General features: G+C 44.2%; 1 protein-coding gene across 1 annotated transcript in view; it reads left to right on the plus strand.

Annotated features, from left to right (window-relative positions):
- LOC134910178 (alcohol dehydrogenase 1-like) overlaps nucleotides 1-23,625 on the plus strand; it is a 243,834-nt gene that overhangs the window by 118,477 nt on the left and 101,732 nt on the right. Inside the window, exons 3-4 of the mRNA XM_063917912.1 lie at nucleotides 13,087-13,228; nucleotides 21,455-21,542. Coding sequence (XP_063773982.1) covers nucleotides 13,087-13,228; nucleotides 21,455-21,542 — 230 coding nt within the window. The remainder of the gene's footprint in view (nucleotides 1-13,086; nucleotides 13,229-21,454; nucleotides 21,543-23,625) is intronic.

The following is a 23,625-nucleotide window of genomic DNA, read 5'->3' on the forward strand; positions in this document are numbered from 1 at the left end:
TCCCATAACGGTGATGCCCAATCAAGGGCTGAGCCACTGAGAAGAGAAATAATGTAGGCAATTTTTGTACGGTCACTGGGAAAATTGCCAGGTTGTAGCTCAAACTGAATCTCACACTGATTGAGAAATCCCCTGCAGAATCTTGGAGATCCGTCAAATTTTGCTGGCGTTGGAAGATGAAGACGTGGAGCAGAAATGGGTAAGGTGGGTGGGGTTGTAGCTGGAGTCACTGTGGTTGACGCACCAGACGCGCCTGATCCACGGAGAGTTGTCTGAATCCCATCCAGCCGAGTAGAGAGATCCTGGAGACAGCGGATGATGTGGCCCTGTGCAGCCTCCTGATGTTCTAGTCGGGCTGCCAGTTCTTGCATCGGCCTGGCCGCTTGATCCTGGTCTCCGGCTGGATTCATTAGGTCAGTGCTTACTGTCACAACTGAGGGCCTGAGCTGACGGGAGGCAGCCTCAGTTGTAGGGGCTGAGATGTACCGGAACCTGGGAGGTTGTATCAGATCCCTGGACATGTAAGTAACATGAATAATAACTGCCCGAAGGCGTGACCACGACAACTTGGATAAAAGTCAATGATGTTTATTATGACAACTCCGCAACACAGCAGCAGTAAAAGAAAACGTAAAAGTCAGCAAAGAATAAATACAGTTCCTGGGTACTACAGGATGGCAGGAGCCACAGGGCACTGGTAGTGTGAGATAGTTCTTATGATCTTCTAGATGGAAAGTCCTTACCAGGCCCGACTGTAGCAATGGAGATAACCCAGGATTGTGCCAGCTGGTGTTCCAGGAAAAGCTGGGTTGCTGAAGATAAAACAGCTGCTGTGGATACTGGCTGAAACCAGACTGTTGTTAGCACGGAGTGGATACTGGCTGGAACCAGTTAAATAATAAATGAACTTGGGAGCGATGAAATATGAACTGAAATGTAGAACTTGAGAGCGGAGAAATAATAATACCGGTGGAGAGTGGTAAAGTGTAGAAAGGACACCGGCCCTTTAAGGGAAGCTGTACTCTGCTGGAAGCTGAGCTGGAAGCAGGTAATGTTGTAGCTGGAAACAGATGAATCCACAATGGATTGGAGAGTCAGGCTACACCGCAGGTGGAATGCTGGTGCGGGTCTCTATGGTGGAAGTCTTGAGACAGGAGCTGGAACCTGGAAGACAATCACAGGAGAGAGACAAACAGGAACTAGGTTTGACAACCAAAGCACTGACGCCTTCCTTGCTCAGGCACAGTGTATTTATACCTGCAGCAAGGAAGGGATTGGCTAGGCAATTATGCAGATTATCAATACTGAGAACAGATTGGTGGAAATGATCAGCTGACAGAATCCAAGATGGCTGCGCCCATGCAGACACTTGGAGGGAAGTTTGGTTTGTAATCCATGTGGTAATGAAAACAGTAATGGCGGCGCCGGCCACCGGAGACAGGAGGCGCCAGGCTGACAGATGCACATCCAACCACGCGGACACAGCGGAGGCCGCGGCTGACGTAATCGCCACTCAGACACTCTGCATGCAGAAGTTCAGGGACGGCGGCGGAGGCCGCGGGAGACGCCATGCCAGGTGTAATATGGCGTCCACTGTGACAGCGTCCCAGAGTGACAGGAGAGGATACAGGAATGTACACATCAGGATAACAGATGGAATCCGGTCCTGGAGCGCTGAGCCAGCCTTAGGAGGCATCTGATGGGTAAGAAATGGCGTCCAGATACCCGGATCGTGACATATATCACCTGATGTGAGAGCCTCTCCGTCAAAGGCGCTGTACTGAGCCGGGTTTGCAGCGGCTCTGTGCAGTGAAAGTACAGCTGGTCACGTCACCAGTGAACCATCCAGACGAACACGGTTGTCTTCTCCGCTGAAGGGTACTGTACCAATTTGAATGTGCAGCAGTGCAGAAAGATTGGAGCAGCAGATTCCCCAGCCGCTGGTGAAAAGTCCGTTTTAATTGCGGCTACGGTCCAATCGATATATACGGCTCACAGAGTGTCAGGAGAATGCAGCAGTCAGATGAAGTCCTTCACGTGACCAGCTGTACTTTCACTGCACAGAGCCGCTGCAAACCCGGCTCAGTACAGCGCCTTTGACTGAGAGGCTCTCACATCAGGTGATATACTACAAGTGAATTTGACCATCACTGTCTATTTGCCACTTAATAATACAGCACGGTTGTCCGCAATTTCAATACTGGGATACTCTTTGCCAATGAGGTTCTTTTGTGTACAAGGAGAAGAGAGTGTACACTCTAACAGTGATTTATAACAGAGGCACTTTTCATCAGTCTCCTTCTTACAAATATTTCAGCTCGTGGACGCACGGCTGATTTTCATGAAGCACCAATGCAGCCCTTAATTAGGGTTTATTAAAGGTTTTCTTATTCATATTGGTTCAGGAGATATGGCAGTCTTGTATACATTTATACATTATTAATTGTTTATTATTTTTGGGCTAGTTCATGCACTGTATTTTTATATCTAAACTAGGCTGCCTTTGCCTGGAATTCACACAGGTGAAGTAGATTATGGACACAAAACCAAAAAGTTGTGAATCCCTAGCAAACGATGCAAAGAAGAGCAGCCCGTAGGCCGGTTCACCACAACAGAACCTCACCAAAAAGTTCAGATAGCACAAGTTTAAATACAAATGTGTGAGACACCAGAATAACAGGCGCTTAACAGTATATATATAAAGGTATACTTAGTAACACATCCCTGGAATGTGCAGGAAAGATGGAGCTTCAAATTGTCGTGTGGACGGGCGTATTTCCCTTTTCTGATGCAATTCTTTCTCCTCAGATCGATGTTAACATGGAAAAAATGGTGTGTATATTAGAGATGAGCGGGTTCGGTTCCTCTGAATCCGAACCCGCCCGAACTTCAGGTTTTTTACACGGGTCCGAGCAGGCTCGGATCTTCCCGCCTTGCTCGGCTAACCCGAGCGCGCCCGAACGTCATCATCACGCTGTCGGATTCTCGCGAGGCTCGGATTCTATCGCGAGACTCGGATTCTATATAAGGAGCCGCGCGTCGCCGCCATTTTCACACGTGCATTGAGAGTCATAGGGAGAGGACGTGGCTGGCGTCCTCTCCGTTTAGAGAAGAGAGAGACACAGTATTTTGGGGAGCATTATTAGGAGGAGTACTACTATACTGTATACTACTATACTACTTGCTGAAGTGATATTTTATACTAGATTAGATAATAGATAGTGTGACTGTAAGTGTATTATCTGACTTGTGGGGGAGACACTGACAGTGGGGAGCAGTTAGAGTCTGAGAGCAGGACTCAGGAGTACATATAACGTACAGTGCACACTTTTGCTGCCAGAGTCAGTGCCACACTGCCATTGTTGTGACCACACTGACCACCAGTATAATAATATATTTTGTGATTGTCTGCTTAGGCCTCGGAGTACTAGTTGCAAGTTGCAACGTGACCTGAAGTGACCACCAGTTTAATAATCAATCACCACCAGTTTAATATATATATATATATATATATATATATAATTGTATATAATATATATATATATATATATATATAATATTGTATACCACCTACCCGTGGTTTTTTTTTTTCATTCTTCTTTATACATACTACTATAGTAGCTTACTGTAGCAGTCTGCTGTGCTGTGCTGACCTGACAGTGTCCAGCAGGTCCGTCATCAGTCATTACATAATAAATATATATAGTACCTGTCCGGCTGCAGTACTAGTGATATTATATTGATTTCATCTCATTATCAATAATTTATCATCCAGTCTAGACTCTATATTAGCAGCAGACACAGTACGTTAGTCCACGGCTGTAGCTACCTCTGTGTCGGCACTCGGCAGTCCATCCATAATTGTATACCACCTACCCGTGTTTTTTTTTTTTCTTTCTTCTTTGTACATACTACTATAGTATAGTAGCTTACTGTAGCAGTCTGCGGTGCTGCTGAGCTGACAGTGTCCAGCAGGTCCGTCATCAGTCATCATTACCTAATAAATATATTATCTACCTGTCCGGCTGCAGTACTAGTGATATTATATATACAAACATATATATATTGATTTCATCTCATTATCAATCATCCAGTCTATATTAGCAGCAGACACAGTACGTTAGTCCACGGCTGTAGCTACCTCTGTGTCGGCACTCGGCAGTCCATCCATAATTGTATACCACCTACCCGTGTTTTTTTTTTTCTTTCTTCTTTGTACATACTACTATAGTATAGTAGCTTACTGTAGCAGTCTGCGGTGCTGCTGAGCTGACAGTGTCCAGCAGGTCCGTCATCAGTCATCATTACCTAATAAATATATATCTACCTGTCCGGCTGCAGTACTAGTGATATTATATATACATACATATATATATATTGATTTCATCTCATTATCAATCATCCAGTCTATATTAGCAGCAGACACAGTACGTTAGTCCACGGCTGTAGCTACCTCTGTGTCGGCACTCGGCAGTCCATCCATAATTGTATACCACCTACCCGTGGTTTTTTTTTTCTTTCTTCTTTGTACATACTACTATAGTATAGTAGCTTACTGTAGCAGTCTGCGGTGCTGCTGAGCTGACAGTGTCCAGCGGGTCCGTCATCAGTCATCATTACCTAATAAATATATATCTACCTGTCCGGCTGCAGTACTAGTGATATTATATATATATACATACATACATATATATATATATTGATTTCATCTCATTATCAATCATCCAGTCTATATTAGCAGCAGACACAGTACGTTAGTCCACGGCTGTAGCTACCTCTGTGTCGGCACTCGGCAGTCCATCCATAATTGTATACCACCTACCCGTGGTTTTTTTTTTTCTTTCTTCTTTGTACATACTACTATAGTATAGTAGCTTACTGTAGCAGTCTGCGGTGCTGCTGAGCTGACAGTGTCCAGCAGGTCCGTCATCAGTCATCATTACCTAATAAATATATTATCTACCTGTCCGGCTGCAGTACTAGTGATATTATATATACATACATATATATATATTGATTTCATCTCATTATCATCCAGTCTATATTAGCAGCAGACACAGTACGGTAGTCCACAGCTGTAGCTACCTCTGTGTCGGCACTCGGCAGTCCATCCATAAGTATACTAGTATCCATCCATCTCCATTGTTTACCTGAGGTGCCTTTTAGTTGTGCCTATTAAAATATGGAGAACAAAAATGTTGAGGTTCCAAAATTAGGGAAAGATCAAGATCCACTTCCACCTCGTGCTGAAGCTGCTGCCACTAGTCATGGCCGAGACGATGAAATGCCAGCAACGTCGTCTGCCAAGGCCGATGCCCAATGTCATAGTACAGAGCATGTCAAATCCAAAACACCAAATATCAGTAAAAAAAAGGACTCCAAAACCTAAAATAAAATTGTCGGAGGAGAAGCGTAAACTTGCCAATATGCCATTTACCACACGGAGTGGCAAGGAACGGCTGAGGCCCTGGCCTATGTTCATGGCTAGTGGTTCAGCTTCACATGAGGATGGAAGCACTCAGCCTCTCGCTAGAAAACTGAAAAGACTCAAGCTGGCAAAAGCACCGCAAAGAACTGTGCGTTCTTCGAAATCCCAAATCCACAAGGAGAGTCCAATTGTTTCGGTTGCGATGCCTGACCTTCCCAACACTGGACGTGAAGAGCATGCGCCTTCCACCATTTGCACGCCCCCTGCAAGTGCTGGAAGGAGCACCCGCAGTCCAGTTCCTGATAGTCAGATTGAAGATGTCAGTGTTGAAGTACACCAGGATGAGGAGGATATGGGTGTTGCTGGCGCTGGGGAGGAAATTGACCAGGAGGATTCTGATGGTGAGGTGGTTTGTTTAAGTCAGGCACCCGGGGAGACACCTGTTGTCCGTGGGAGGAATATGGCCGTTGACATGCCTGGTGAAAATACCAAAAAAATCAGCTCTTCAGTGTGGAGGTATTTCAACAGAAAAGCGGACAACAGGTGTCAAGCCGTGTGTTGCCTTTGTCAAGCTGTAATAAGTAGGGGTAAGGACGTTAACCACCTCGGAACATCCTCCCTTATACGTCACCTGCAGCGCATTCATAATAAGTCAGTGACAAGTTCAAAAACTTTGGGCGACAGCGGAAGCAGTCCACTGACCAGTAAATCCCTTCCTCTTGTAACCAAGCTCACGCAAACCACCCCACCAACTCCCTCAGTGTCAATTTCCTCCTTCCCCAGGAATGCCAATAGTCCTGCAGGCCATGTCACTGGCAATTCTGACGAGTCCTCTCCTGCCTGGGATTCCTCCGATGCATCCTTGCGTGTAACGCCTACTGCTGCTGGCGCTGCTGTTGTTGCTGCTGGGAGTCGATGGTCATCCCAGAGGGGAAGTCGTAAGCCCACTTGTACTACTTCCAGTAAGCAATTGACTGTCCAACAGTCCTTTGCGAGGAAGATGAAATATCACAGCAGTCATCCTGCTGCAAAGCGGATAACTTAGGCCTTGACAACTATGTTGGTGTTAGACGTGCGTCCGGTATCCGCCGTTAGTTCACAGGGAACTAGACAATTTATTGAGGCAGTGTGCCCCCGTTACCAAATACCATCTAGGTTCCACTTCTCTAGGCAGGCGATACCGAGAATGTACACGGACGTCAGAAAAAGACTCACCAGTGTCCTAAAAAATGCAGTTGTACCCAATGTCCACTTAACCACGGACATGTGGACAAGTGGAGCAGGGCAGGGTCATGACTATATGACTGTGACAGCCCACTGGGTAGATGTATGGACTCCCGCCGCAAGAACAGCAGCGGCGGCACCAGTAGCAGCATCTCGCAAACGCCAACTCTTTCCTAGGCAGGCTACGCTTTGTATCACCGCTTTCCAGAATACGCACACAGCTGAAAACCTCTTACGGCAACTGAGGAAGATCATTGCGGAATGGCTTACCCCAATTGGACTCTCCTGTGGATTTGTGGCATCAGACAACGCCAGCAATATTGTGTGTGCATTAAATATGGGCAAATTCCAGCACGTCCCATGTTTTGCACATACCTTGAATTTGGTGGTGCAGAATTTTTTTAAAAACGACAGGGGCGTGCAAGAGATGCTGTCGGTGGCCAGAAGAATTGCGGGACACTTTCGGCGTACAGGCACCACGTACAGAAGACTGGAGCACCACCAAAAACTACTGAACCTGCCCTGCCATCATCTGAAGCAAGAAGTGGTAACGAGGTGGAATTCAACCCTCTATATGCTTCAGAGGTTGGAGGAGCAGCAAAAGGCCATTCAAGCCTATACAATTGAGCACAATATAGGAGGTGGAATGCACCTGTCTCAAGCGCAGTGGAGAATGATTTCAACGTTGTGCAAGGTTCTGATGCCCTTTGAACTTGCCACACGTGAAGTCAGTTCAGACACTGCCAGCCTGAGTCAGGTCATTCCCCTCATCAGGCTTTTGCAGAAGAAGCTGGAGACATTGAAGGAGGAGCTAACACGGAGCGATTCCGCTAGGCATGTGGGACTTGTGGATGGAGCCCTTAATTCGCTTAACAAGGATTCACGGGTGGTCAATCTGTTGAAATCAGAGCACTACATTTTGGCCACCGTGCTCGATCCTAGATTTAAAGCCTACCTTGGATCTCTCTTTCCGGCAGACACAAGTCTGCTGGGGTTGAAAGACCTGCTGGTGAGAAAATTGTCAAGTCAAGCGGAACGCGACCTGTCAACATCTCCTCCTTCACATTCTCCCGCAACTGGGGGTGCGAGGAAAAGGCTCAGAATTCCGAGCCCACCCGCTGGCGGTGATGCAGGGCAGTCTGGAGCGACTGCTGATGCTGACATCTTGTCCGGACTGAAGGACCTGACAACGATTACGGACATGTCGTCTACTGTCACTGCATATGATTCTCTCACCATTGAAAGAATGGTGGAGGATTATATGAGTGACCGCATCCAAGTAGGCACGTCACACAGTCCGTACTTATACTGGCAGGAAAAAGAGGCAATTTGGAGGCCCTTGCACAAACTGGCTTTATTCTACCTAAGTTGCCCTCCCACAAGTGTGTACTCCGAAAGAGTGTTTAGTGCCGCCGCTCACCTTGTCAGCAATCGGCGTACGAGGTTACATCCAGAAAATGTGGAGAAGATGATGTTCATTAAAATGAATTATAATCAATTCCTCCGTGGAGACATTGACCAGCAGCAATTGCCTCCACAAAGTACACAGGGAGCTGAGATGGTGGATTCCAGTGGGGACGAATTGGTAATCTGTGAGGAGGGGGATGTACACGGTGATATATCGGAGGATGATGATGAGGTGGACATCTTGCCTCTGTAGAGCCAGTTTGTGCAAGGAGAGATTAATTGCTTCTTTTTTGGTGGGGGTCCAAACCAACCCGTCATTTCAGTCACAGTCGTGTGGCAGACCCTGTCACTGAAATGATCGGTTGGTTAAAGTGTGCATGTCCTGTTTATACAACATAAGGGTGGGTGGGAGGGCCCAAGGACAATTCCATCTTGCACCTCTTTTTTCTTTAATTTTTCTTTGCATCATGTGCTGTTTGGGGAGGGTTTTTTTGGAAGGGCCATCCTGCGTGACACTGCAGTGCCACTCCTAGATGGGCACGGTGTTTGTGTCGGCCACTAGGGTCGCTTATCTTACTCACACAGCTACCTCATTGCGCCTCTTTTTTTCTTTGCGTCATGTGCTGTTTGGGGAGGGTTTTTTGGAAGGGCCATCCTGCGTGACACTGCAGTGCCACTCCTAGATGGGCACGGTGTTTGTGTCGGCCACTAGGGTCGCTTAGCTTAGTCATCCAGCGACCTAGGTGCAAATTTTAGGACTAAAAATAATATTGTGAGGTGTGAGGTATTCAGAATAGACTGAAAATGAGTGGAAATTATGGTTTTTGAGGTTAATAATACTTGGGATCAAAATGACCCCCAAATTCTATGATTTAAGCTGTTTTTTAGTGTTTTTTAAAAAAAGACACCCGAATCCAAAACACACCCGAATCCGACAAAAAAAATTCGGTGAGGTTTTGCCAAAATGCGGTCGAACCCAAAACACGGCCGCGGAACCGAACCCAAAACCAAAACACAAAACCCGAAAAATTTCAAGTGCACATCTCTAGTGTATATATATATATATATATGTGTAATAATGTTTAAATAATGAATAAGTCTCTCTCAATGTCTAAGATATTAAACACAGAAAAGGCAATATTCATCTATCGATGAGGCGTACCCCAACTCACTTTCCAAACAAAAGAAGAAAGCCTATCAAGATAAAATGTCCCCTAATGATGATGTCATAATTAAAGAAGTTTTTTGATTGGTCACTCCACATATAAATTACTGGTCCCTCCACTCTCTCAGTATGTCTTGATAAAGGCCTATGATAGGCCGAAACATGTTGACCAGCTGAGAGTGTGGACCTTCTACTATACCATTTAGGTATGAACTGTCATTGCTTTTAACTAAATTCTTTTATTTAAGTCTTGGACTTAAAAAAAATTATGTATGTTTTTGGATGCATTATCCACGCTGCTATAACATCTAATGGACTGTGCATACCTTTTTATTGTGTTCATTGTGCTCACCCCTTATGTAAGGGGCGTTTTTTTATAAAATACAAACCTTTTTTCATGTGGACATATCGTGAACCATATTCTTTTTTGAATTTGGGATCTATCCACACATGAGGAAAATTAGTGCCAATCATTAACACGTTTGATCATCGAAAGAAACCCAGATGTGCTTGAATATAATCTTTATTTCCGTGAGTAGGGTACGCCTTACATTCAACTTACAGAGTATGAAAGATCTGAAAGAAGAAAAAATCCGCACAGATCATATAGATCATATATTCATATAAGTAAGTTACTTCCCATTGTTTATAATTGAAAACAATTTTCAGAGAAAATTCTTGGTATTGACCATTAATTTGGGGGTGCTCCCTGGAATAAGTTAATCATATCAAAACACAAAAAGAAAAAGTATTCCACATTGGGGCACTCATCTGTAACTTACTGTAATGGAAAATCTGAATCTGGGTATGGGTCAACTCCCTATAAAACATAACCTTTATTATAATTAGTTTAAAATACTAATAGTGGATAGCTAGCGAAAGATTCAAAGAGAATATGTGAAAAAGTGAATAGTGCAAAAGAAAAAATCAAAAGATAAAACTAGAACACACACTAGTCTCGAATATGTTCAGTCAGCTAGATAATTCTCTCTTGTAATAATTATACAACTATATCGTTGTGCTTATTGTCAATATTGACCTATAGGATTGTATACATAAATTGTGCGCTCCCCTCCTTGGGATATTTAGGCTTACTGTTGGGATAATTTAATTGAAGATTCCACTATTGATCATAGGATACAGTGATCATAATCAGCAATTCACGTATTGATATCCTAAGTGGATAAAGTTCTGAACCACTTGTGACTACTGCTAATGTAGAGGGATTGTTAGAGTGATCCTATCTTAATACATAGCGATTTTTATTCATGTGGTCCCAACTTTCTAAAATTTTAAATATATTCCCAACAGGACCCCACCATGTGGGGTTTGTGTGAGAAACTAAGGCACTGCAGCGATATGATCTGAACACTTCCCTTGTGCAGAACAAAATCACTTAGATATTCTCATATAACATGCATTCACACTCGTCAGTTAAGGGGTTAATCCTATTCGAGCATAACCTTCCACAGTACCTGGGAGTGAGTAAATTATCCTCAATCTCCCTGCTCCTGTATGTAATTGGTAAGAAGCAGCTCAAACAAGCCGTGATAGTATTGCTGAATCAGAGGATCTCGATGGTATGCGCTCCCAGTATTAGATCTATATCACTTAATACAGTATGTAATCTACGGCTGATTGAATCAGGCTAGATTAGTCTTACTACAATACAAAGTGTCACTAATGTGTTGTGCAGACAGTAGACCCATGTATTCAGTGATCCGCAACAAATGTTTCAAATTCAGCCGTCACAGTGCTATCGTAACCTGGCTGATTTACAATGTGTCCAAAGCATGTACTGCTGGTTACATTCTCCTGCGAATGCCATATAACACAATATGCAGTCTTATCTATACATAGAAATTGAGTTATCTGTTTCTGTGGGTTAACCCTTTTAGACTGACTGAATGAGAATGGAGATTAGATGTCAGTTAGCTGCGTGTCTTATTGTTCATTGCCGTAATAAGCAATAGTGCATTATATCATGCTCGTTATCTCAGCTATGCCCGGATAAGCCTTACTAAATCCCTGGTGAGAGGGAGACAACACTTATTTAATATATAGTAACGTCCTACGGTACATTTGTCCGGTGCCCCGGATATCAGATTATATCAATAATTGCACATTTCAATTTAGTGTATAGAGACAGTGTGATCATTTAAAAAAACACGGCACCCAGAAGGTGGATGGCGTGCTAACCAATGCGCATTTCGCATATGAGCTTTAACGAGGTGACACCTGTTGGTCACCCTTTCTGATTTTTCACCGTGACCGAGCGGTTCTTCAGACACGCTCTAGTTATCTACCTAAGGTGGTGTCTTCTTTCCACCTTAACCAAGAGATTGTGGTTCCGGCCTTTATCTCTCCTGATCTGTCCTCCAAAGAACTGTCTTTGGATGTGGTACGGGCTCTCCATATCTATGTGTAGAAGACAGCCTCCGTTATGAAGTCTGATTCTCTTTTTGTCCTTTTCGGTTTTCACAAACATGGCTGGCCTGCAAATAAGCAGACCCTGGCCAGATGGATTAGAATGGTGATTGCACAAGCTTATGTACAGGCTGGTCTTCCAGCTTCTGCTACCATCAAAGCCCATTCTACTCAGTCGGTTGGACCTTCTTGGGCCGCCTGCCATGGTGCGACACTTGAACAATTGTGCAAGGCGGCTACATGGTCATCAGTGAACACATTCATAAGGTTCTATGCCTTCGATACTTCCGCCTCCCAGGATGCCTCCTTTGGATGCCGGGTTCTTGTGCCCACTACAGTGCGTCCCCCTCCCATAAGAAACCCCACTGCAGAAAAGGAGATTTATGTTAAGAACTTACCTTTGTTAAATCTCTTTCTGCAAGGTACACTGGATTACACAGGGCGCCCACCCTGATGCACTTAGCTTCTATGGGTTTGAATAACATTAGCCGCTGATACCTTCTTCTGTTGTGAGAATGTGGTATGGGTGGCTACTTATGGTTGTCCTCTCTTTTACCTGCTACTGCATTGGACTGGTTAACGAAACTGAGCTCCTGTGCACGGAGGCGGGCCAATAGAGGAGGCGGCGCTGAGCATCTTGGGAACAGTCAAAGCTTTTAGCCGGTTGGTGCCTTGGATCAAGATCCTACTCTACACCGAAATGTTATTCCTTGTGGAACCCAGTGTACCTCACAGAAAGAGATTTAACAAAGGTAAGTTCTTACCATACATCTCCTTTTAACAACATTATCATTGATTATTTGTATGGAACAACAGATTTTAGAGAGCCTGACATAGCTGTAGTAATCATTAATTTCTTCAGTAGAGACATATACACACTGATTAATTTTTGTCAGGAGTCAGTGAACCTATCAGTGTCACAGTTAGCAATACATGTTGTGATGTCCCTGAGCACATTTCACAGCAAGCCACCAAATGATATGTCCCGTGGATTTATTTGCATCAGGGTAGCAAGGTAGGACATGGCGTGCCACTTTGTGCCCTGGGCTACTTACTTTAGCAAGTTGGCCACTGATGTTTGGAGACAATTCAAACAGGATAAAATGGATTTCAAACTTGTTACTTGACTATGCTTGCTTAACCCTTGTCTGCTAAATACCCTTTGGACTGGTTTCTGCATTATGCCTGCCATTATTTGCCTTCCTGTGTACTTGTCTATTGAGCTTACTATATGACTTCATTTCACCTAATCCTTTGCTGTTCTTACTCTTAAAATTACAACTATTTATTTATTTATTTATTTATTATATTACTAATTATTAATTTAGTGCATACATATTCCAAATGGATTTACCTCTCATACTACAAAAATCCCATTCAGTATGGTACATGCTTGCCTGCCTCTACCTGACCATATTTTGAAATTCTGTAATAGATACTATTTTCTGGAATATGTCGTACAGATGACCATATAGTGGAAGGAGCTGTAGATGGTCAGAAGTTTCCAGTGATTGTAGGTCATGAAGCAGCCGGTATAGTAGAAAGTATTGGTGATGGAGTAACTACAGTCAAACCAGGTAAGCACAGCAACTGTAATAGGTTAATTTGAATGTGTATAAAAGTAAGTGATCGGTATCTTGTCACATACTGTATTAGGGTTGATTCTGGTTGGGAGCAAAGCAAAAAAGACCAAGTCCAGTAACTTTGCATCATGTTGCCCTGCAGGTGTGGCAGATGTCAACTATACAGAGATATTTAGGGGTCTATTCATGAAGCAGTGAAAACAGTGGAGAAGTGAGCCAGTTCAGAAGCAACATAGTAACATAGTATCTGAGGTTGAAAAAAGACAATTGTCCATCAAGTTCAACCTATTTGTGGTCTCCTATGCATGATGATTTGACTAAAATTTCTGACTGATGCTGATGTCAGCTGTTGCGTTTTATCCCTTTTTATAATAACCATAGTGCGTGACTATGCCCCGTAACCCTGGATATCCTTATCCATTAGGAATTTATCTAACCTATTCTTAAAGATGTTGACAGATTCCGCCATTACAACTCCCTCAGGCAGGGAATTCCAAACACGTATCGTCCTTAGCGTAAAAAAGCCTTTACGCCGTATTGTGCGGAATCTCCTCTCCTCTAACCTGAGCGAATGTTCACGCGTCCTATGTGTTGATCTTACCAAAAACAGGTCCCACGCAAACTCTGTGTATTGTCCCCTTATATACTTGTAGATGTTGATCATATCCCCTCTTAGTCTCCGCTTTTCCAATGTAAACATGCCTAGTCTTTCAAGCCTTTCCTTGTATTCCATCGTCCCCATGCCCTGAATTAGTTTAGTTGCCCTCCTCTGAACCTTTTCTATCTCCAGGATATCCTTTTTGTAGTACGGTGCCCAGAATTGTATACAGTATTCAAGGTGTGGCCTCACTAGTGATTTATATAACGGGAGTATAACACCCTCGTCCCTTGCATCAATTCCCCTTTTTATGCATGCTAGTATCTTATTAGCCTTTTTTGCTGCCATCCTACTTTGGGAACTGCTGCTTAGTTTGCTATCTATGAGAACCCCTAAGTCTTTTTCCAGTACAGTATCCCCTAATGTTACCCCATTCAGTTTGTAGGTGTTATTTTTGTTCTTGCTACCACAGTGCATTACCTTACACTTGTCTGTGTTGAAGCGCATTCTCTATTTGGCTGCCCATGCTTCTAATTTAACTAAGTCGTTCTGAAGAGTCTCCGCATCCTCCTCTGTATTTATAGCCTTACACAATTTGGTATCATTTGCAAAAATTGACACCATGCTCTCAAGATCTTCTGTTAGGTCTTTAATGAAAATGTTGAACAATAGCGGTCCTAATACCGAGCCTTGTGGCACACCACTTAACACTTCAGTCCAATTTGCCAGTTCAGAGTGAAGCTCCATTGGAACCATTGGGTGAATTCTAGTGATGAGCGGGTTCGGTTCGTCGGAATCCGAACCCCCCCAAACTTCACCCATTTTACACGGTTCCGAGGCAGATTCGAATCTTCCCGCCTTGCTCGGTTAAACCGAGCGCGCCCGAACGTCATCATCCCACTGTCGGATTCTCGCGAGATTCGGATTCTATATAAGGAGCCGCGCGTCGCCGCCATTTTTCACTCGTGCATTGGAAATGATAGTGAGAGGACATGGCTGGCGTCCTCTCAGTTTTATTCAGGTGGCTGCAAATATCTGTGCTCACTGCTTTATTGTGGGGACTGGGGACCAGCAGTATTATATAGGAGGAGTACAGTGCAGAGTTTTGCTGACCAGTGACCACCAGTATTATACGTTCTCTGCCTGAAAAACGCTCCATATCTGTGCTCAGTGAGCTGCATATATCTGTGCTCACACTGCTTTATTGTGGGGACTGGGGACCACCAGTATTATATAGGAGGAGTACAGTGCAGAGTTTTGCTGACCAGTGACCACCAGTATTATACGTTCTCTGCCTGAAAAATGCTCCATATCTGTGCTGCATTGTGGTATATAGTAGGAGTACAGTGCATCATTTTGCTGACCACCAGTATATAATATATAGCAGTACGGTACAGAAGGCCACTGCTCTACCTACCTCTGTGTCGTCAAGTATACTATCCATCCATACCTGTGGTGCATTTCAGTTTTGCACAGTTTGCTGACCACCAGTATATAATATATAAAAGTACGGTACAGAAGGCCACTGCTCTACCTACCTCTGTGTCGTCAAGTATACTATCCATCCATACCTGTGGTGCATTTCAGTTTTGCACAGTTTGCTGGCCACCAGTATATAGTATATACGGTACGGTACAGTAGGCCACTGCTCTACCTACCTCTGTGTCGTCAAGTATACTATCCATCCATACCTGTGGTGCATTTCAGTTGTGCGCAGTATATATAGTAGTAGGCCATTGCTATTGATACTGGCATATAATTCCACACATTAAAAAATGGAGAACAAAAATGTGGAGGGTAAAATAGGGAAAGATCAAGATCCACTTCCACCTCGTGCTGAAGCTGCTGCCACTAGTCATGGCCGAGATGATGAAATGCCATCAACGTCGTCTGCCAAGGCCGATGCCCAATGTCATAGTAGAGAGCATGTAAAATCCAAAAAACAGAAGTTCAGTAAAATGACCCAAAAATCAAAATTAAAAGCGTCTGAGGAGAAGTGTAAACTTGCCAATATGCCATTTACGACACGGAGTTGCAAGGAACGGCTGAGGCCCTGGCCTATGTTCATGGCTAGTGGTTCAGATTCACATAAGGATGGATGCACTCATCCTCTCGCTAGAAAACTGCAGTGCCACTCCTAGATGGGCCAGGTGTTTGTGTCGGCCACTTGGGTCGCTTAGCTTAGTCACACAGCTACATAATTGCGCCTCTTTTTTCTTTGCATCATGTGCTGTTTGGGGACTATTTTTTTGAAGTGCCATCCTGCCTGACACTGCAGTGCCACTCCTAGATGGGCCAGGTGTTTGTGTCGGCCACTTGGGTCGCTTAGCTTAGTCACACAGCTACCTCATTGCGCCTCTTTTTTTCTTTGCATCATGTGCTGTTTGGGGACTATTTTTTTGAAGGGCCATCCTGCCTGACACTGCAGTGCCACTCCCAGATGGGCCAGGTGTTTGTGTCGGCCACTTGTGTCGCTTAGCTTAGCCATCCAGCGACCTTGGTGCACCTCTTTTTTTCTTTGCATCATGTGCTGTTTGGGGACTATTTTTTAAATCTGCCATCCTGTCTGACACTGCAGTGCCACTCCTAGATGGGCCAGGTGTTTGTGTCGGCCACTTGGGTCGCTTAGCTTAGTCACACAGCTACCTCATTGCGCCTCTTATTTTCTTTGCATCATGTGCTGTTTGGGGACTATTTTTTTGAAGTGCCATCCTGTCTGACACTGCAGTGCCACTCCTAGATGGGCCAGGTGTTTGTGTCGGCCACTTGTGTCGCTTACCTTAGTCATCAAGCGACCTCGGTGCAAATTTTAGAACTAAAAATAATATTGTGAGGTGTGAGGTGTTCAGAATAGACTGAAAATGAGTGTAAATTATGGTTATTGAGGTTAATAATACTATGGTATCAAAATGACCCCCAAATTCTATGATTTAAGCTGTTTTTGAGGTTTTTTTGTAAAAAAAACACCCGAATCCAAAACACACCCGAATCCGACAAAAAATTTTCAGGGAGGTTTTGCCAAAACGCGTCCGAATCCAAAACACGGCCGCGGAACCGAATCCAAAACCAAAAAACACAAAACCCGAAAAATTTCCGGTGCACATCACTAGTGAATTCCATCGGGCCCTGGTGATTTATTAATCTTTAAATGTTTTAATCGGTCACAGACTACCTCCTCACTTAAATAAGTACCTATCAGTGGGATATTCTCATTATTGAGATTGTGTGTCAGTCCCTGAATTGGGTCCTCTCTAGTAAATACTGTTGAAAAAAATTCATTTTACTGTTTATGAAAACTTATATTGAATGTGACCATATTGTGGTCGCTGTTTCCTATGGGCTCCCCCACTTTAATATCTGATACTAATTCCCCATTGTTTGTCAATACCAGGTCTAAGATTGCATTGTACCTGGTGGGTTCCTCAATTAGTTGAAATAAGTAGTTATCATTAAGTGTGTTTAAAAACCTATTACCCCTAGCCGTATCACATGAATCGTTTTTCCAGTTTATCTCTGGATAGTTAAAATCTCCCATCACAACTATGTCTCCTACTCCTGCTGATCTTTCAATCTGCTTCAGTAACAATTCCTTGTCAGATACATTAATACCAGGCGGCCTGTAGCATACCCCCAAAACTAACTTTTTTATTCCCTTTTCGTAACATGCAATTTCTACCCACAGCGTCTCGACCGTATCTACAGTCCCCTCCTGCAAATCCTCCCGTATATCAGGTTTTAAAAATGGTTTTAAGTAAAGACACACCCCTCCACCCCTTTTATTTAGTCTGTCTCTCCTAAACAACGTTTAGCCTTCTAGGTTGACTGTCCAGGCATGAGATTCGTCCCACCAAGTTTCAGTAATGCCTATAATATCATACTGTTTACTTGCTGCAATTATTTCTAGTTCGCCCTTTTTACCAGTAAGGCTTCTAGCGTTCACATACATACAACTAAGATAGGAATTTCCCTTTGCGTTAGGGACATCTTTCACCTTATGTATCAACGATGACCTGTAATCGTCATTAGTTAGTGCGTTGGTAAAACCCCTTTTGGTACCCATGTTGATACCTTTACCGGCTGCTCTTACCCTCCACCCAACTTCTCCCCCATTTTGTTTATTACCGCGATCCCCACTATTCTCACTGCACGCCCCGTAGTTTCTAGCTAAACCCTCCCCCCAGGCTCCTAGTTTAAAATCTCCTCCAACCTTCTAACCATCCTTCCCCCCAGCACCGCTGCCCCCTCCTCATTCAGGTGCAATCCATCACGACAAAAAAGATGGCGCCTGACTGAAAAGTCCTCCCAGTGTTCCAGGAACACGAACCCCTCTTTTCTGCACCAGTCTCTAAGCCACACATTTACCTCCCTAATCTCCCTCTGCCTCCCTGGAGTAGCGCGTGGCACGGGTAATATTTCAGAGAATATTACCTTAGATGTCCTTGCCTTAAGTTTCTTGCCTAATTCCCTATAGTCTTTCTTAAGGACATCCCACCTTCCGCTGACTTTGTCATTGGTGCCAACATGCACCCGAGCACCCGGGAGACAACAGACTGTACGGCGATTACGGTCCCAGTAGCAGATAGCCCTATCTGCCTTCCTGATAATAGAGTCCCCTACCACCACAATCTGACTAGGTAACTCACTTTCTTTTGTCCCAACTGTGCCAGAGGGGCCGCTCCTCTGGATGCTAGAGGAAACAGTCCCCTCCGGCACCGAAATTTATTCGGGTTTGATAGTCCAGAGATGTCGAGCCTCCCCCTCTTTTTCTTCCTTCTAACTGTGACCCAGCTAGCTCCCTGATATTCCTCTTCTACCAGTGACCCTTCCCGCAGCTCCTCCACCATTCTATCTAGTTCTTGGTCGAGATTGTGAATCTCCCTCAGTCGCATAACAGTTTGCTCTCGATCCGTTACCTGTGCTTCCAGGGCAACCGTACGCTCACACCTTGTGCAGATGTAATCACACTGGGACGGTTGCTCCAGGTGTGCATACATCTTGCACGACATGCACTGAGTGCGGTCCCCAATCCCGGCCTACCCATAGTGTTTGTAAGTCTAACTCCCTGTTACTCTCAACAGAAGGGAAGCAAAAAAGGACTAAAGAAGAAGCAAAACAATCTGGGAGAAACCACTCACTTATACAATAATTAAGTTGGGTTTATACTTATCTATCTTTGTGCAGTCCTTGATCCTTCGCTTTTATGCCGCCGTAGTCCCCGGTACCTCCAGTTGCAGCAGTTGTAATGGCAGCAGTTTCCGTCCCCTTCTGTCCTCTCCTGATGACTGCAGCAGCAGACTTCCTTGTCCCCTTGTGCAGCTCAGTAGAGGGTTCTGAACACAATATGCAGCAGCGTCCCTGAAGATATCCCGCACGGTCACTTCCGGTTCCGGTCACAGTGGCACAGCGTCTCGTCAGAGTCACCTCCTCCAACCTCGTCTCAGAAATGTCTTTACAGTCTCAGAAATGTCTTCATAACGTATTGGGCGTTCCCAGGCTGTGACAGTGTTGATGTAACATTTATAAAATGCATTCTAAAAAATTATAAGTAGCAGCTGATGGGTTGCCATGGGCAACTTCTCAACTGGCTCACTTCTCCACACTGTTCACTGCTTCATGAATAGACCACTTAGATGTATTAGGGCAGTGTCCAAACTCATGTCTAAATTGCGTTGTAAAAATAAAGCTGCCCAATATTTGTGGGCTATATGTAAAATCAGCCAGTATTTACCCCTGAGTTAAGGAGTCTCATACCACATACCATGTACACAGTGCTTAAAGTGGTCCTATAGAGGTGGTTGAACTCACCCCCCTATCCCCTTGTTGCCCATGTAATAAAGGGGACGTGGTCTCAAAAAGGGGCATGGTCACACAATAGTAATAATGCTTACCGTAGTAGCACCCCTAATACACATAATGCCCACAGTAGTAGCACCCCGTAATACACATACTGCCCACAGCAGTAGCGCCCCTTATACAATTTCCATAATAGTAGTGCTCCTTATGCAATGTCCACTGTACTGGTAGTGCCCACAGTGGTAGTGCCCCTTATATAGAGCCCATAGCAGTGGTGCCCCTTATGCAATGCCCCCAGTAGTAGTGCCCCTTATGCCCCAGGAGTGATGCCCCTTATGAAGTGGCCCCTTTACAATGCCCTCATTAGAAGTGCCCCCATTAGTAATGCCATTAATGGTAATGCCCCTGTGTACTATTGCCCCCAGTAGTAATGTCACCTGAAGTAATGCCCCCAGTCATTTAGCCCCCAGTGGTAATGCCCCTGTAGTTATTACCCCAGTAGTTTACTCCCCTATAGTTTAGCCTCCCAGTGGTAATGCCCCTGTAGTTTAACCCTTGTGTAGTTTGCCCCCATGTAGTTTAGCCCCCAGTGGTAATGCCCCCTATAGTTAGCCCTGCAATTATGCCCCCAGTAGTTTAGCCCCCCAGCACTAATGCCCCTCTGTAGTTTGCCCCCTTGTAGTTTAGCCCTCCTGTAGTTTAGCCCCCAGTAGTTTAGCCCCTGTACTTATTCCCCCCAGTAGTTTATCCCCCCTGTTCTTTCCCCCTTGTAGTTTGCCCCCAGTAGTAATGCCCCCAAGTAGTACTACCTCTGTAGTTATGCCACAAGTAGTAATGCCCCCCTGTAGTTTGACCCCAGTAGTTAGCCCCCTTGTAGTTTGCCACCAGTAGTTTTCCCCCTTGTAGGTTGCCCCAATTAGCTTTCCCACAGTAGCTTGCCCCCTTGTAGTTTACCCCCTTGTAGTTTGTCCCCAGTAGCTTGTCCCGTTGTAGTGTGCTCCCAGTAGTTTGCCCCCAGTGGCTTTCCCCATTTTAGTTTGCCCCCTTGTAGTTAGCCCCCAGTAGCTTGCACCCTTGTAGTTTGCCCCCTTGTTGTTTGCCCCAATAGAAGCACTCACATATATAAAAAAACAACAACAACACACCATACTCACCAAGCCCTGCTCCCGCATCTGACCGCTGCAGTCATTTCTGGCATACGCTCCTCGGCACTATGGGAGAGAAGTCATGACGTCTCTCCCATAGCGCTCACTGACAGAGCCGGGATCCGGAAGCCGGAGCTCAGTAGTGAGGTCCTGCCGCCAGCTTCCGCTGTGGAGAGAGAATGTGCACCCGCTGGTAACACAATCTCAGCGGACTCCTGGCATCTCCCTTCAGCGCCGGGCACACACTGGGTTAGATGAGTGGGAGAAGGCAGAACTGCATTCCGTCTCCAAGTGGAACTGACGGAACGCAGTTCCGCCCCGTTCCGGCTCACTTTAACCCCTGCCTGTACATTTTCTATATACTTACTTTGTGCACAAAACTCCATGAAAATGCAGTGATGTTATTTTCCCTGAGACCCACATTAGTGCAGTAGACTCTGTCACGAGGGGCACCCCACACAAAGATTGCACAGATGGTTAAAGTAAAGTTACAGTGTGACATAAAGGTGTCAGTATCACAAACATTCATTTTAAAACTGCAGGGTTATGGATTATCATTAAGTGAAAATTATATTCATCATAAATATTAAACTATTTCTAGAGAATCTATAAAAAAAGTCTATTTTCTATTGACTGTTGTAAATGTGTTGAATCTATTATAAAATGTTGTTTCTATTTTGCTAGGGGACAAAGTAATCCCACTGGCTCTTCCTCAATGTGGAGAATGCAGAAGCTGTGTTGAACCGGAGAGTAATGTGTGCTACAAATCAGAGTTAGTATTATTTTCCATGTATACTAAATGTAATTGATGCTAAAGATAAAGATCCCTTACGGGATGTAGTTATGTGACCGGCGGTCACAATACCTTCCTCTACATCCTGCTCCCTTAGAATCACGAAGGTCAGCATGCCAACTAGCAGGGACTATTCCCACTCATGGGTGTCCACAACACACATAGAGTGGGAATAGAGCCTGTGGTGAGTGCAGCTTGCCACTGAGCCCGCAGCATGGCAAGCACACCGAGCCAGCAAGGAGCTTGTTGCACTCGCCCCCTCCCCCCCCCCCATATGAAATCTTGATGCCGGGATATCGGTGTCGGTATGGTTACCGGCCGTCATGCATACCCAACCCTCCCTTACATTCAGTCATACCTCCCAACATTCTACACTTTCTAATAAGGACATTTTGGATCTTGGCCAGAAAAAGGCGCCTAAGTTATATGGTTCTATTCTGAAAGCCTAATTGTGACTGTTGATTGGTATGGCATCAGTTATTTTTAAAACTGAGAGTAAATATCCTGAAAAATATACAAAAGAGTATTTTTGTCTATATAGTAATGTTAAAGATATGACAGGCATTTTATCAGATGTGACAACATCAGGCTGGGCTTTCTCTGACATGGTCGCATCTGATGTGACTAGTCAGAAACACCCCTGTGGGTGGTTGCTGGAAGGTAATTTTCCAACAGCCACCATTCTGCATCCTTGTATCCTTGTTCCATCCCCTAGAGCCTAACATGCAGCCAATCACTCAGGGATGCAAGTTCATTCCAGTTGCCTGGAGGCAAGTTCGAGTTTGTTGCCCCCCCCTTAAAAAAGAGAAAACAAAAATGATGTGTGTGAATGTGTGTGCATGTTTCTATGTGCATATCTATCCATATAATATATAGAAATATGTATAAAGTTAGTAGAAATCTGGGCCCCTCCTCCAAGTTACAGTATTTGTGGAAAGTTCATGAAATTTATTTTACAAAATTATAATAATTGTTTTAATTATCGCCATCATCATCATCATCATCAACATCCTCGTTAGTGATTGGAGGAAGTCCTTACGAACAATTGTTTTGTGGGGGACCAAACAAACTTTGTACTTCAAAACAATAGTGGCAGTCCCTGTCGCTGAAGTGCTTGGTTTGTTAAACTTTGCATGTCCTTTTTAATATACAACATAAGCGTGGGTGGAAGGACCATAGGACAATTCCATCTTACTATAGTTTTCTTTTTATTATGACTGTTTAGCTACATTAAGCCAGTTATTAACAAAACTGTTAGCTGTTTATTTTTTATTTTTTTTGTGAAGGCCCAAACCAAACCAAGCACTTTGGCCACAGTAGCAGTCCCTGTTCCTGAAGTGCTTAACTGGCTAAACTGTGCATGTCCTTTTTAATTAAAAAATGGCTATTTTGCAGGAACTGAGAAGAGAAAAGGTCATAACAGAACACCAGATGGATTGGTTGATTGATTGATTGATTGATTTATTAAAATTAACATGTGTGAGACCTCCTTCTAGAGTTGTAGCATTTTAAAACAACTGAGGAGAGAAAGGCAATGAAAGTAGAATGTTCAATTAAGTAAAATTTTCAGTATCAAAGAATTAAATTAACAAATCGATCCTTCCTTCCGATCTAGTTCTTGATTAATGAAAACATTTTTGGTTACTTTCTATGGGGTCGTATAGTTTATTAAACTGCCACCCTAGCTGCCACTGCAATGCCACTCCTAGATGTGCCATGCTTGAAGTTAAACAGCCACATGTTTGTGCCGCCCACTGCTGTCACTTAGCTTAGTCAGCCAACTAGCTTGGTGCAACCTTTTGTTTTAAACTGGATATAAACAATACTGTAAGCTGTAAGTTGTTCAAAAGTAAGTGGACATTACTGGAAATGAATGTTATTGAGAAAAATAATACTGTAGGATAAAAGAAGAACACCCACAATTTTGTGATTTTAGCTGGTTTTATCAATTTTTTAAACAAATACAGGTTCAAAACCTGAACCAGTGAGGACGGTTTTGGCAAAACCAAATCCCAACAATGACCATAAGCAAGCACAGAGGTCGGCACACATATCTAGTAAT

This window comes from Pseudophryne corroboree, chromosome 1 (assembly GCF_028390025.1).
Source record: "Pseudophryne corroboree isolate aPseCor3 chromosome 1, aPseCor3.hap2, whole genome shotgun sequence".
Lineage (NCBI taxonomy): Eukaryota > Metazoa > Chordata > Amphibia > Anura > Myobatrachidae > Pseudophryne > Pseudophryne corroboree.